Source organism: Muscardinus avellanarius (genome assembly GCF_963383645.1).
Source record: "Muscardinus avellanarius genome assembly, chromosome: 2".
Taxonomy (NCBI): Eukaryota; Metazoa; Chordata; class Mammalia; order Rodentia; family Gliridae; genus Muscardinus; species Muscardinus avellanarius.
Genome location: NC_137787.1, coordinates 137399299 through 137414967, shown reverse-complemented (window position 1 = coordinate 137414967; position 15669 = coordinate 137399299). Strand labels below are relative to the sequence as shown.

At 34.5% G+C, this 15669-nt stretch overlaps 1 protein-coding gene across 1 annotated transcript in view; it reads right to left on the bottom strand.

Annotated features, from left to right (window-relative positions):
• The window catches only part of COG6 (component of oligomeric golgi complex 6), a gene marked incomplete at both ends in the record, with an annotated part of 70355 nt that overhangs the window by 20915 nt on the left and 33771 nt on the right, over positions 1-15669 (bottom strand). The window contains 4 exons of the mRNA XM_080690217.1: positions 214-321; positions 4135-4302; positions 4640-4771; positions 12003-12120. Coding sequence (XP_080546343.1) covers positions 214-321; positions 4135-4302; positions 4640-4771; positions 12003-12120 — 526 coding nt within the window. The remainder of the gene's footprint in view (positions 1-213; positions 322-4134; positions 4303-4639; positions 4772-12002; positions 12121-15669) is intronic.

Sequence of the window (15669 nt, the reverse complement as noted above, 5' to 3'; positions counted from 1 at the left end):
CACCTATTTTCAGGTTAACTCTGTGACACAGACACTATTTTTATCCCCAAGTACAGTTGAGGAAATAAGATTCTGAGAGATAAACCACTTTTCTTCCAGGGGAAAAAAAAAAAAAAAAAAAAAAAAAAGCTAATAAGTGGGTCGGCAGAAATTTAAATCCAGAGTACAGCTTTAAAAGCTGTACTCTTGAATTCAGAACATCTATGTGCTTACCTGTTCGGGTTTATGTTGCTGTACAGTGTTATAGATGTAACTCAAGCCTACTCTAGTTAAAACATAAGAGGCTTGCTCATTGATAAGTGTGTCCAAATGGGCTTCAATCTAAAATAAAGCACAGTGGAAAGAAAAGCATTAGACAAAATGAATAACGCTGATGTCAGCAGAAGCCGACTAGCCTGGAGGCTGAGCTCATCATCATGCACTTGGTCTTGGGATGGCACAGGATGGCATCTGCAACAAAGGCCTTTTTTTCCCTCAAAGAGAAAATCCTTTAGTCAGGTGTGGTGGCACAAGCTTGTGATACCAGCCAGCATTTGGGAGGCTGAGACAGGAAGGATCACGGTTCGCGGATAGCCTCAGCTACTACTTAGTGAGGCCCTTTGCAACTCAGTGAGAGACTGTTTCAAAATAAAGAATAAAAAATAGGGCTGGGGGTATGACTCGGAGGTAGAACGCCCTTGGGTTCCATCCCCAGTACCACAAAAAAGAGAGAAAATCCTCCTACAAAAGGAAGAGAAGTCTGGCTCATAAAGAGTGATAACCAAAAAGGATTCCAAGACTAGCCAATAGTCAAAGAATAGGGATTGCTTCTCAGATCTTAGAAAAACTTGTAATAAGCAGAACACAAACAAAAGCTACTAAAACAACCATGTAAATTAAATTTCTTAGGAAGAATTCTGGCAAGATGGGGACTTGATGTGCCTGGCTCCTGACTTTGTTGCTGGATTGATTCAACAAATCAATCTACATTTGGAGAGGCCTGGTAGAAACACCCTGTGGTGAAGGCACTCTGTTCTCCTGAGGATAGAGCAGGCCCATGACAACCAGGGGAGAACTGAGGGCCTAGCAGAACCTCGGTCAAAGATCTGAAAGTCAGAGTCTGGCTAGAAGGCGTGAGTGGTGTGTGCTCCCCAACTTTGTGCTGTTTTGGGGAAGCAACCTAACTGTAATGGGGGCAGAAGCCAATGACTGGCATGCCCTGAATGGTTATAGCAATGCCTAACCAGAAGAAGCCTCCTTCGCCCTTGCTTCTGTCGGTAAAGCCTAAAAGTCTAAATCTCATCCTTCATATTCCTTAATAAGAAGTCCCCAGTTTTACAAGTTTGTTTGGCAACAGCTGCCAACTGTAGCATCTGTCACCATCAACATTCCTACCTTATTCAAGCAGCTCCAACAGCTACAATGCTTCTTCCCCACAACACTTACAGAGTTTTCTTTTTCTTTTTTTTGTTTCAAATAAATGCTCAATGAAATATAAGTAGTGCCCTTACTGACCAAAATTACTGAAAATAAAAGAAAAATAAGATGTGCAAATGTAAACATTTAATAAGTGAAAAAGAGAATAGTTACTTGTAAGAACCAAAATAGAAATCTGAATGAAAAATGGAATAAAATACAAAACAATTATCAAAGAAAGAAACTAAAGAGATTTAAAAGAAATTAGAGAATAAATCCATGAGATAAAAATCAACCAACAGCTGGAGCTTTGGAAACACACACACACACACACACACACACACACACACACACACACAAACACACACACACACACACACACACACACACACACAAAGAGAGAAAAATTGATGGTTTAAGAAATAATAGAAAGATTTGAAATATATCTCCAAAGTCTAAGATAGAAATAATAGAAAAAGAGACATATCCAGAAATATCCCAGAGAAATATCTGAAATCAAAGGAAAATACTTTTAAGTTGCCAGATGCCAGACGTAAGTCCCTATATGCAAAGGAAAACCAGGCTAGCATGGTCTTCTTACTTGAAACACTAAAAGAAGCTAAGCAAGAGTGGAAGAACAGTAATAAGACAGTTTGATAGAGAAGGTTTAAATATGAAGAATCCCTAATCCAATAAAACAAACCACTGCTCAAGAGGACCCCGATTAGCCATGACTTCCAGTATCCACACCTTCCCATACAGAAGCCGGGCTGCTCCATGTGGCCCGCGTTGGCCAATGGCACACTGGCAAGCATAATCCAAGTGTGGGCTTAATAAGCGCTTCCATGCTGGGGCTTGCCCTCTTGGATGTCCATTCAAGGACAGTGCTAGTGGCATCTAGAAGGACAGTGAAAAAACTGCCAGTGAAAACTGGAGAAAGGGGAATCTGAATTTTCAGCTGAGAGAACAAAACTAAAAATGTCACCCCGAAATTCCTAAGAAGAAAGTTAAAAAACATGTAAAAAATCTAGATGACAGTCCAATGGGGGGGGGAACCAAGGATCTAAGAAAGTTAATAAATTAGTAAACACAATATAATATATAGGCAGAAGACTCTGTATTTTGTAAATCTTAGCATGGAACATTTTAAAAAAAACATATAACTGGTAACAAAACAAAATGATGGCCACCTAGTATATCTGAACATCCAAAAAACGATTTAGGGAAATGGCAGAGATGTGAGTTTCAATCAGTGACAAATACAGAAGAAAAAAGGCTGAGAAAAGAGGATCACAGATTTGAAGCCACTCATGGCAACTTAGTGTTTTAAGGATTCAATCCTTAATACAAAGACAAAGAAACAAAAAAACCCAAGATTTTAAGAAAAATATTAGTAATTCCAAAGAAAATAAAGATTAATCATTCTTCATTATATGCCTCATCTATAAACAGTGTTCAATCATCATACTTTAGCATAATATTAGTCTTACCAAAAATTATAACTACATGGAAAGAAGGGAAAGCTCTAAATTGCATGCACATGCATGTGTGTGTGTTTGTGTGTGCGCTTGCACATATGCATAAGTTTAACAGAGAACTAAATTTTCATCAGAGTACAAGCTAAATACATTAAGCCTAAAACTAAAAAAAGTGTGAGTAACAATAAACACAAGTATTTAGTTAAATATAAATATTAAAAGAAGTAAATATAAAAACTGAAAGAGGTTATTCTTTTTTTGTGTGTGGGGGTCTGGGGATGGAACCCAGAGGCATTTGACCTCTGAGCTACAACCCCTGCACAATTGTTTATTCTTTATTTTGAAACAGGGTCTCACTGAGTTGCAAAGGGCCTCACTAAGTAGCTGAGGCTGCCCTCGAACTGCGATCCTCTGGCCTCAGCCTCCCCAATGCTGGGATTACAAGCGTGCGCCACCACGCCTGGCTGAGGTTATTCTTTAGGGGGAGAAATGGAGAGAGATATTGGTGTGGAGAGTAGTGTATACTGTGCCTTGCTATAACAAACTCCGGAATTATTTGACTTTAAAACATGTGTAATTCTAAAACACCTTTAAAAAAGGAATTAGAAATTAGAAAATACCATAAATTCAGATGTATCAAAACTCATTCCTCAAAAAAATCTCAAAACTTAAATTTTTACTATATCCACTTCCAAATTGTTTATATGTTTGTGATTTTAATAAAGAACATTCAGAATTTCTTTTACTGAAGCACTCTATCTGTCAATATCACTTTAAAATTGGAACCCAAGTACCTGGTAAATTTTATACATGGCTTTGCACTAGCCATCATTCAGACAATTAAGTGATATCATTTGGCTTACAGGAACAGAGCTACTGGTATAACAAATTGCGATGTTTTGCCTAACACCGGTTTACACATAGATAAAAATATATCTGTCCTCTGTAACACATTCTGCACTAGCTACACAGCTTGAAGAATATAGCATATTATTCACAGTTCAGAATATAAATTTGCATATAGCACTGAGTAACTATTCAAATTAATCAGAAAGCTTCATGCTACCATCCTTTACTGTGGTCTGAATCAAGTATCTTAACTATTTCATACCCTGGCTTCTTCAAAGCTAAAATCCAAAATTGTGTGTGTATATTATATAGATTTCTCAGACTATATCATTGAAGTTAGTAAAATGCAGTAACTTAAAGCTACCAATGAAGATTCCACCACAGTGAGTAGTCTTCTTATAGCAAAAGCTACCTGAAACTGTAACATTTCCAGACGTCTGTCAGTGAATTCAAATAGGGCTAATGTTGTCTTCATCATATACAATGAATTGACCATGAAGGTGGCCATGTCAGCTGTGCCTAAATTGCTGGCTGATACCGTACACATTTGGAGAAGAGGATCCAAGACACATGACAAAACCTATACATGAAAAATAAAATTAGTTCATTATTTCCTAATTAGTGACATGGTCCTGTGTTTAATAGCACTTCAGAATTAACGTCAAATTAATTGGAGAATAGCCATCTTAAAGAAGCATGCAGGAAAAAGGTTAAATGATATAATAATCATATGGTTTTTTAAGTAGGCATCATTAAATCAATAATTTTTTAAAATAAAGAGTACTGGATTAACTTTGAAGAAAAGTCAATAATAAAGGAGTTATCAAAATATATAACTTACAAATGACAGCATTTGAACAAAATGTACAATAGAGGAAGAACAAAAACCAATCACTAAAAATGAATTTACAAACTACCTGCACAAAGTCAGCCTGGCGAGCATCTAATGGCACAACTGAAGAATCATGAGATGCCAAAACTTCACGCAGCAACATGAGGGTCTGATTTAGTGCAGAACTGGGTCCAAGATCAGGTGGTGGGAGTTCAACCTAAAATAAAAAATGTTTTATCCACTCCTTATACCTTTCCACTAAACTTAAAAGTAAACATACCAGTTTAGGGTAAAATGCTACATATGAAAAACACAAAACACTGGCTAACACATTAATAAATCTGTAATTTATTAATAGCTTATTTTGACATATTCTAATCAGCACAAAAGTAACAAACATTTTTATCAGATTATCTCAGAATAATAACTTTGTATGCTAAAACTCAAAAATTTATGGGAAGAGTTAGCAATCATTTGAGCTGCAGAATTATATTTGAGAAGTATTTAAAATGACCTTTTGTTTCTTTTTAGCCCAACTCATAAGAAAAATCCATAGACAACCACTATCTCAATTATAATACAGCTGATAAACATCATGCATTCTCAGGTCCAAATCTCAAGGATCTTGATCTACTATGTCTAGGTTAAGGGTCCAAGAATCAATCTTTTACCAGGCATCTCAGGAGAGTGCCACACGGCCAGTCCACAGGCCATACACTTTGCAAACTACTTCACAGAAACAGTGCAAAAATACATTAAAATCTTGAACTCTGCAGCTAAATTAAGTTTAAATTCTAGTTGTATGACCTCGGGAAAGTTACTTAATTTCTCAAAGTTTAAGAGAGATTCTCTAATAATTAAGAGGAATTCTTAAACTGCTCAGGAGAGCACTTGGTACTTACTAAGTAGTAGATATGCCAATTCATTGGCCCCCATTTGGGAGCATCATACCTGAGTGCCTGTAAATTTATTAATTTGTTCATTCTAACAGATCTATGGTGAGGTGTTGTCAACAGCTTTAAGATCACTACTGTAGTTTGCCCTGTGAGCATTAATGGCTCCAACACCTTATGAATAAGAACTTGTTCACCTTATGAACAAGTTCATATGAAGCATTCTTCCTTCCTTAGAGTTTTGTTAGGTTAAAATTTACTGGCTGATTTTATATTCTTGTGGCTCCCATGTTTTAAATTTTATAAACCAGTGATGTCTGCAGGTTACTGGGTGGATAAAAGGAATAGTAGATATTGTTAAGAATCTGTTAGAAGATTATCATAAATATATGAAAAATGATACAATTTTAAATTAATGAAAAACAAATTAGAAGCACAAATAATAGTATTTTAAGGACAGGTAAAATTAGATATAGTGCTTTATAAGTAAGGATTTTTCAAGAAATTAGTATTATGAAGTTGATTTTTATATTTTGTCAAAAATAAAAAGTAATATAAAACACTTAAAAATTTTTAAGTGTGATATATATATATATATATATATATATATATATATATATATATATTTATGGGTAAGACGGGCGTGGTGGCACGTACTTGTAATCTCAGTATTTGGGAGGCTAAGACAGGAGAATTACAGGTTCACAGCCAGTTTCAGCTACTTGGTGAGGCCCTCCACAACTTAGTGAGACCTTGTTTCAAATAAAGAATAAAATACAGGGCTAGGGCTAGCTCAGAGAATGCACTTGGCTTCCATCCCCATTATTGCAAAAGGGTGGAGGGTAGAAACAACAGTCATTTATCACTCTTTTACTTTTTGAACGTTAAATGAATGGGAGTGTTTGCTACACTTCACCTGAATATACATTTTAAACATTAATGCCACCAATTCATTAGATCAACAACACAAAAGCATTTACTGATTTTTCTTTTCTTCATTTGCCAATGAGCTCTGTACCACTAAAATACATTATAATAGAATGTTCTCAAATGTCCCCATGCAAATGACCCTACAGCAAGCCATCTTTTGCCCCATCTACTTGGAAGTGAGACTCACTTCCAATTACCCTTTGCACTTAAAACCCAATTGCCTTAAAGATGTGTGGATATAGTCAATATTCCAACCCAACTATATTCCCTATATTAGAAACATATATGTGAAAAGTAAAATTTGAAAAACAAAATATATAATAAGTAGCATTTAATTTAGCATAAAATTTAATACTTAGAAATAAATATAACAAAGTAAAAGGCCAGAAAACTATAAAATATTATGAAAAGTACAAAAGAATAAATGGAAACTTATATCATGTTTGTAAATGTGAAAATTTACTATCAATAAGATGTTAATTTCTCCCAAATTAATCTATGGATTCAACACAATTCTAATCCCAGAAAGCTTGTTTGGAAAATAGACAAGTTGACTCTAAAATCTATATGGAATTACAAAGAATATAAAATTGCATCGCTTAAAGTACTCAATGCACTACTGTAAAAAATACCGAGGGATTTAAGATAATAGATATAACAGCTATAAAGTGATTAGGAAAATGTGGTATTGGTATAAGGACAGAAAAATAGACCAATGAAATAAATATTCACAAGATAAATCCAAACACATGGTCATGTGACTTATGACAAAGTTTCTATAGCAACCCAGTGGAAAAAGATGTCCTTTATGATAAATGGTACTGGATCAAGTATACTATATGTTCATGTGGAAATGATGAGGTAGAATAGATAAAGTTTTACATAAAAAAGAGACAAATGGGAAGGAAAGGAAAATACAGTTTTAAAATCTGGAAAGGTCATCATCTCTTTACTCCAATAGGGTTGTATCTTAGGCAGAAGCCTGTGGGTCCATGGTCTTAATCACAATGGCCTCTTTTCTCCTATAGCCTGCCCACACTTTTAATGGCCCCTTTCCCCACCTGGAATTCCTGGGATACCTAGTAAACAAAGGGTCGAAGAGGAGGAGGAAGACAAAGGTATGTACCAGCCACCTGCCACCCCTCCTAGTTGTCAGGGGAACCTGAAGATTAAGAGGAAGTCTAGACCTCCACTGTGGGACCCTACCCACCAGCTCAAGGAAACTTAAAAAAAAAAAAACTTAAAAAAATTACAAAGACCTACTCCCTTTTTTGCTTTTGCTGTTGCTAGGATGCCCTCCACCCCTTAAGATGGCCTGCCTTCCCCCTCAAATCCTTCATTTTTCCTACTTAAAACCTCTGCCTTTATCTCTGATGGGTGCATGTTGAAATTCTTTTCACCATGAAAGCAAAGGACCTTGTGGTCCCTGGGGTAAATTTCCCCTCCCCAAACCTGGGAACTGCCCAGGAATCTGTACATAATCATCTTAAGCCCTATCTTATAACATATTCATACAACACAGAGACCTAAATGTGGAAGCTAAGGTAATCAAGTCTCTTAAATCATGGAAGAATACCCTCATTACCCAGGAATAGGCAAAAATTTCTTAAACAGGACACAAGCAATCATAAAATAGAAGATTAGTATACAAGACTGGATTAAAATTAAGTGCTTCTATTCATCAAAATACACTCTTAAGTGAAAAAGCACTTCAAAATTAAAAATTCTTATACAACAGTAGGAAAAAGACAGACAGCCCAATGGAAAACTGGACAGCAGACTTCAAACAATACAATCTGTCAGCCAATACACATGAAAAACTGCTTAACACCATTTCAGAAAAATGGAAATACACAAAGGAAGTACCATCACATACTTTCCAAAATGACTAAAATTAAAAAGGTTAACAATATCAAGGACTGAGGAGGATGACACTCCCAACACATTCTTTGTGGAGAAAAATGAAAATGCTATTTTGGGGAAATGTTTGGCAATACCTACTAGAGCTAATCAATCCTATTACCTCGATATATTTAATTTCTGGGAATACAAACAACAGAGAGAAAAAAAACTCATGATGAACAAAAGAAATGAACAAGAATACTCACAGTAGCCTTATTTACAATATTCAAGAGCTGGAAACAACCCAAATGTCTATCAGTTATACAGTACGTAAATAAATTGTGGTATATTTACATAACAGAATTACTATACAACCAATAAAATGAACTACTAAATATGCAACAAGTATGTTATAGATATAGTATTAAATGAAAGAAGCCAGAACCAGAAAAATACACAGTATATGAATCTATTTACTTGAAGTGAAATAGCAGGAAATACAGGAGACAGAAAGTCAGACAGTTGTCTGCCTGTGGGGGTAACTGACTGGGAAGCGCACATGAAAGCATTGTGAGCTGCTTGTCAGGTTTTATATCTTGATATGAACAATGTTTAATGAATATATACAAAGATTCAATGAACTCTCTATATATATTTAAGACTTGTATACTGGAAGTTATATCACCATGTAATATTCCAAATAAATATACAAAGTGCTGATTAATAATGTTTAATGCCCAAGACTTTCATAAAATACATTCATAATTTTATGCACATTTTTCACATGATAAAGTTGAAGAAAAATTTCACAAGTACTCTTTAGTATACTGAAAACTATTTATATTCCATATATTAGATCTTTATAAAATAAGTATTGTTATAGCATGAAAAAGAGCCATTTCTTCTTGTGACTGTGCCCTTCTATTGTTTTTGTAATATATGTGTTTTGACATTACCAGAGAAAATTAAATAGCTGCATCATATAAATGGCAAAAGCATCTTCTATACAAGGTCTTCCAATTTTCTGTTCTGTAGCTTCACCCATTTTTTTGCTCGCCAATATATTTTGCTTTCAAAAACTAAGTCAACCATAATAACCAAATAACTTTAAACTGATTTCTTTATTCTCTATATAGACTCTTTTTGCCTTCAATGCATATTCTAGTAATGGACAATCAGTGGAATTAAAGTTTTTAAGTAAATAAAATTATCTAAGATAAATTAAAGTATATAAACTAATATCTGTTTGAAACAATGTTAAAAGCATTTCAGTTGAAAAATATTCATTTTTTGTTTGTTTTTCCTGGAAGACCAATATGCAGGGAACAATGTAAAACTCAAACTCTTCATTCAGAATAGCACTAGTTAACCGGGCATGGTGGCACATGCTTGTAATCCCCACGCTTGGGAGGCTGAGACAGGAGGATTGCACAGGTTAGAAGCCAGCCTCAGCTGGCTTAAGAGACCCTGTTTCCAAATAAAAAATATAATATAGGTCTGGGAGTGTAGCCCAGAGGTAGAAGGCCCCTGGGTTCCATCCCTGGTACCACCAAAAAAAAAAAAAAAAAAAAAAAGAATAGCACTAGTTTAAACTTTAAGGAGCACATGTCCTGAGAATTCTTTAAAGTGTATGTTCAGCAGGGCTGGAGTGGAGCCTGAAATATTTGCATGTCAAGTTCCCAGGTGATGCCCAACTGCTGGCCCAGGTCCTGTACTTTGAATAGTAAAAGAATCTCTGAACAATAGCCACACTCTAGAATATAAATCACAATTTATTTAAAAGATCATTTAGGGTTTTTCTCAGAGGACTAGCAAATCAATGCTGTTATTAATTTAATATGATAACTTATGACAATACCCTTTTAAATTAGAATCCTACTATTATTATGGTAATAATAAATGTTTGTCTAGCTTAAACTAATAAAGCTCTGTGTCTTTTGTGGTTGCGTTCACACTCTCTTTAGCTTCTTAGATTTGCAGCCATGAATGTTTCAGAAAAGCCTGATAAGGAAGGGAGTACAGATACTTGAATGCTCAAGTGCTTCAGACTGCTTTGCTGGGGAAAAGGTACATCTTTTAATAAGATGATGTCCTTCAATTTTTTTCATACCAGATAAAGAATTAACTACCAAATGTGTCTTCTTAAAAACATAAAGGAAAGTATATGAAAAAGTTCCTCTCTGGTTATACCATTACTTTTTCAAAGCTATTCTTCCTAACAATTTTACATCCACTTAAAATTCTACTAACAAAAATTTCTACTTGGGTATTTGCTAATGAAAAACATTCTGCGATACGTGTTTTTTCCTTTATAAAGTTAGAGTCATTTTTTTTTTTTTTTTTGGTGGTACTGGGGTTCCTGGAAGCCCTTCTACCTCCGGGCTACACTCCCAGACCTATTTTTACATTTTATATTTGGAAACAGGGTCTCCTAAGCCAGCGCGCGTGGCTGGCTTCGAACCTGCGCGATCCTCCTGTCTCTGCCTCCCAAGCGCGGGGATTACAAGCACGCGCCACCACGCCCGGCAAGTTAGAGTCATTTTTAGAGGAAATAAAATGGTTTATAAGAAACATAATAAAGAAAAAATACAACTAATATAAAATACGCATCATTAAAATTTGATTAAAGGAAGAGATTATTGAAAAAAAATCTGAAATGAATATATATATATATATATATATATATATATATATATATAACATAATCCAATTCTAAGTGTTCAAAGAGCCCTAAATATGGCACAGTTCATATCTGAGAAAAGCACATCCGGTTTTACAATTATTAACAAGAATGACAACAAAAACAATGACATTTGCTGCTATAAGTTCACATAAGGTGCAACTGGCAATTGGTAATATATTCAAGTTATAATTACTTTTTCCCATCTTTATTCTGATATTCATTTCAAGATTTAGCCAATGAAAACAAAAAGGACAACATTTCCTATTATAAGTTCACGTAAGCTCCAACTGGCAATTGGTAAAACAATAAATTCACTTTACAATTGCTTTTTTCCATTTTTATCCTAATACTCATTTGAAGGTTTGAATCAAAAGATGCCATCCTTAAGAGTTATCTTTTAATGTTATCCATTACATTTTTCTGCAACTTTCATTTTAACTTTTACATGAGTGGCAAAATTTTTAGTAATTTAAATTGGGGGTCTATAACAAAATAAATAAACATTAGGGAAAGATAAACAAGATCCTGACTTAGTATAGATGAAAGTACACTTAGGTAGATTCAAAATATAATGTAAACGTAAAACCACAGAAACATCCATGAACAGATATCTGAATGAATTTGTTAGATATTTTTGTTAAATATTTTTTCTTATTAATTTGTTTCCAAAAATAATTATGGTATACAACTCAAAGGAGCATAAATTTCATAGTAACAATGCTGTACCATAAAAGGTAAAAATGTAAGCTATTTGAAAAAAATATATTTTGAGTTCCAGTTTTCCAATCTGCATGTTACATTAGCTTCCACCTAAATAGTAAGTTTGCTTCAGTTACACATTTTTGGTTACAGAAAAAGTGGTAGTGAAACTAGGACTTGACATTTTATCTCCAATTATGACTCAATGTTACTCTAATATAGGAAGACACACCACTGGCTTAGTAGTAAGCCAACTCAATGTGAAGTTTGCTGCTCATAGGAAGAACTCAAAAGGACATGGTAAAGGGAAAAGAGCAATCAATCAATGTAAAAGCATTAGAACAACTTAAATGTGCTACACTCACAATCACATAGTTTAAAAACTGCATTTTCAAACATACCTTGTCCATTAATTTACTTGCATGAAGACTCAAACTATTGAAGAATATTTTTTTGCTTAGCAAATGCATTTCTTCAATGGTAGTCAATAAAGTAGTTGCACTATTTCCAACAATGCCACTAAAATCAAAGAATATTTAAGATTGCAAAATGGAAGCTACAATAATTCAGTTCTTTGGATATAATACTTTAATAAGATCTATATTTAAATATAAGTTTTTATATAAAATATAATCTATAAATAAAAAAATCTAATTTCATATAAAATGCCAAGTTTTTTTTCTTTTGATTCAGCTAATTTAAAAAACGAAAAAAAAACTACAGGTTGAGCATCCTTACTTGGAAAATCTAAAATGCTCAAAAATCTGAAACTTTTTGAGCATCATGTTATTGTTCACAAGTTTTAGATTTCAGAGTACTTTGGATATGCAACTCTCAGATTAGAATTGCTCAACTGATAAAATTTATGTATATATCCCCAAATCCAAAAAATTCTGATATCTGAAAACACTTCTGGCCCCAAGCATTTTGAATAAGGGATACTTAACCTATACTGTTTTTCAATACTTCACAAACTCTTTTAGCAAAACTGTAGGTTAAAACCTAAATATATAATATGTATCCATATTTCCCTTCTATTAGAGTAAAGATTTGTTTTGATTATCCAGGGTCTAATTTTAATTTAAAAAATGCATTCTATCAATTTTTCTACTGATAAAATAATTAAATTGTATAAGTACTGAGTTATTTAAAGTACTATATCAATAATACCTATAAATTAGTTTCTATATTTCTATATAGCTGCTTAAATAACAGAACATTTAGAATAATTATCTAATAATACTTTAAAAATTAATTATATTAGAACATTCCATAATTCTCAATTTATTGCAAGAATTTGAGACCCCTACAAAGAGGTTTCCTATTTCTTCCAAGATCTAAGTACATATATAAAAGAATTCCCAGTTTTATTTCCCTAATTCATATGCTAAATGATTTTAAAATGTTTATAGTGAATGTTTGTATCAAATACTGTAATCCAGTAAAAAAACATAATTTCTAAAGATACAATATGAGCATATAATGCCTAATTAAGATTGATGAAGATAAATATGATGACATTAATTAATACTGGTAAATAGCAAGCTAAAAACAAAGCAAATTTGCTGATAAATTATATGCCACATGTGATTTATTATATTGAATAATTGAATAAATTAAGAATTGAATAAATTATTAGTTCATAAAAGCCAAGCAAATTATCAATAAAGAAATGAATAAAACAGCAAAATACAAGCAACATAATATTTGTTTTTTAAAAATAAGTATTTTAACCCAGGCATGGTGGCGCACGCTTGTAATCCCCGCACTTGGGACACAGAGACCCTGTGTCCAAATAAAAAAAAAAAGTATAAAAATGGGTCTGGGAGCATAGCCCGAAGGTAGAAGGGTTTCCAGGAACCCCAGTACCTCCAAAAAAATAAAAGTATTTTAAGCCAGGTGTGTGGCGCACACTTGTAATCCTAGCATTTGGGAGGCTGAGACCGGAGTATCACGGTTCATGGACAGCCTCAGCTACTTAGAAAGGCCATCTGCACCTCAGTGAGACCTGGTTTCAAAATAAAGAATAAAAAATGGGGCAGAGGCTATAGCTCGGAGGTCTAATGCCCCTGGGTTCCATCCAAAGACCCGCAAAATAATAAATAAATGTAAGTATTTTCATTTAAAAAATTAGAATTTCCACATCTCCACATCTGCCTACACATCCAATAAAAACAATTATTCTTCTGAATAAAAATGTACATTGAGCAACAGGGCATGTAAATCAAATGCAAATAGAAACTCATACTTTAGTGAGAAAATCAAGATGTTTTTACAGTCTTCTTGCAGTTAGCTGTATTTTGCAGTTGTGCAGGTATATAACTTACTAATGTTCAGAGAGTATTTACTGAGGTCCAGATACTTACTGATGTTTCATCTGATATTCCATTCCATATTTCTACTCAACACTTACTCTGTTTTTAATTCTAGGAATTATATACAACGTTCCTGACAGAGAAGATGAGCACTAAACTCTCATGTATTTCTCTTCCCACACCCAAACTTCACCTTCCCCAGGCTTCCTTCTACAGTTATGATTACAGGGTTCTGATAAATACTTAATGTTTATATCCTCACAAACACATCAATTCTATTAAAAACTAACAAGGAATCCAGGACACCCAATACAAGAGAATAAGCAGGCTGTTGAGGACGAACCCCAGCATGAGAGCCGTGCTATCAGCCCAGAGGAGAACAACCCTAGAGACTGGAGAAGAGGACTCCAAGAGGATGTCAAGAGGAAGGAGAAAGAGATTACTTGATGTATTTGACTACATTGCTAGAAAATGTGGCATATACTTAATAGCTTGGATATGAAATAGTGATAAGGGGGATAGAAAAGTAAACAAGTACAGGAAAAAAGAATTATTAACTCCAAGGGGAAAAGTTCCAGCAAGGAATATGTAATCCAAGTATGCTAGAGTCCTTGTTTCCTGAATTCCACATCTTCCTTTCTTGAGGAGTTTTAATGTAGTGGAGGTAAATTTATTAGACCTTGCAGGTTTCCTGATAGTCCCCTAAATTAACTGGCTACCCCTTCCCTGTTTTCTTCTTACCTGTAAAATAGAAGAGAAACTCATAAAGGACTAAGTTCTAGGACCTAGTCTTTTATCTACATTCATTTTTTTACTCCTTAAGTAACTTTAACTGTTTTCATGGTTTCAAGTATTACCTACATGCTGAAGACTACCAAATTCATAGTTTTAACCCAGATATCTCTGTTATTGTATTCACTTAAAATATCCTATTGTAGGCCAGGCTTTTAATCCCAGCATTCAGGAGGCTGAGAACGAAGGATCATGGTTCACAGACAGTCTCAGCTACTTAGTGAGACCCTGTTTCAAAATAAAGAATAAAAACCAGGGCAGGGGGTATAGCTCGGAGGTAGAATGGCACTGAGTTCCAGCTCCAGACCCGCACAAACAAAAACAAAACAAAAAATCATACTGCATGCTTTTAGGGACAACAAATCTGACACACCCTACAGTGAACCGAACTCTTTCTTATCCACCCAACCCCATCAACCTCAGCAGCACCTACTATTCCAGCAAAACGCAATACCATTCACCCAGTTACTCAAACCAAAAGCCATTTGACTCCTTAACTCCTCCCATTTCACTCTATCTGCTCCATATATGTCTTACTGGCTGAAACGTAAAATACTTCAGGAATCAATGAACTTTCACTCCTTCAAAGACTATCTAGCATAACACATTACCTACACTCAGATACACAAACTGTTTCCTAAATACCTCCCTCATTCCCCTTTTGCCATTATACTACATTATCTACATAGGTCTCAGAATAACAGCAATTATCTCATGGCACACTAAATCCTCTCAGATCTTTCACATCCCATTCAGTATAAAATCCAAAACCCACCTTTGTCAACAAAGTCCTATGTGACCTGCCTCTCTTTACCTTTCTGTTTTCATTTCTTCTTCTCCTTCCAATTCATTAGACTCTAACCACTCATCCCCTTGTGATTCTCCAAAATGTAACCTCTTCCTGGCTTCAAGTCAGAGTGCACTTCTGCTTAGGACGCTCTTCTCCAACATCTTTTGCCCA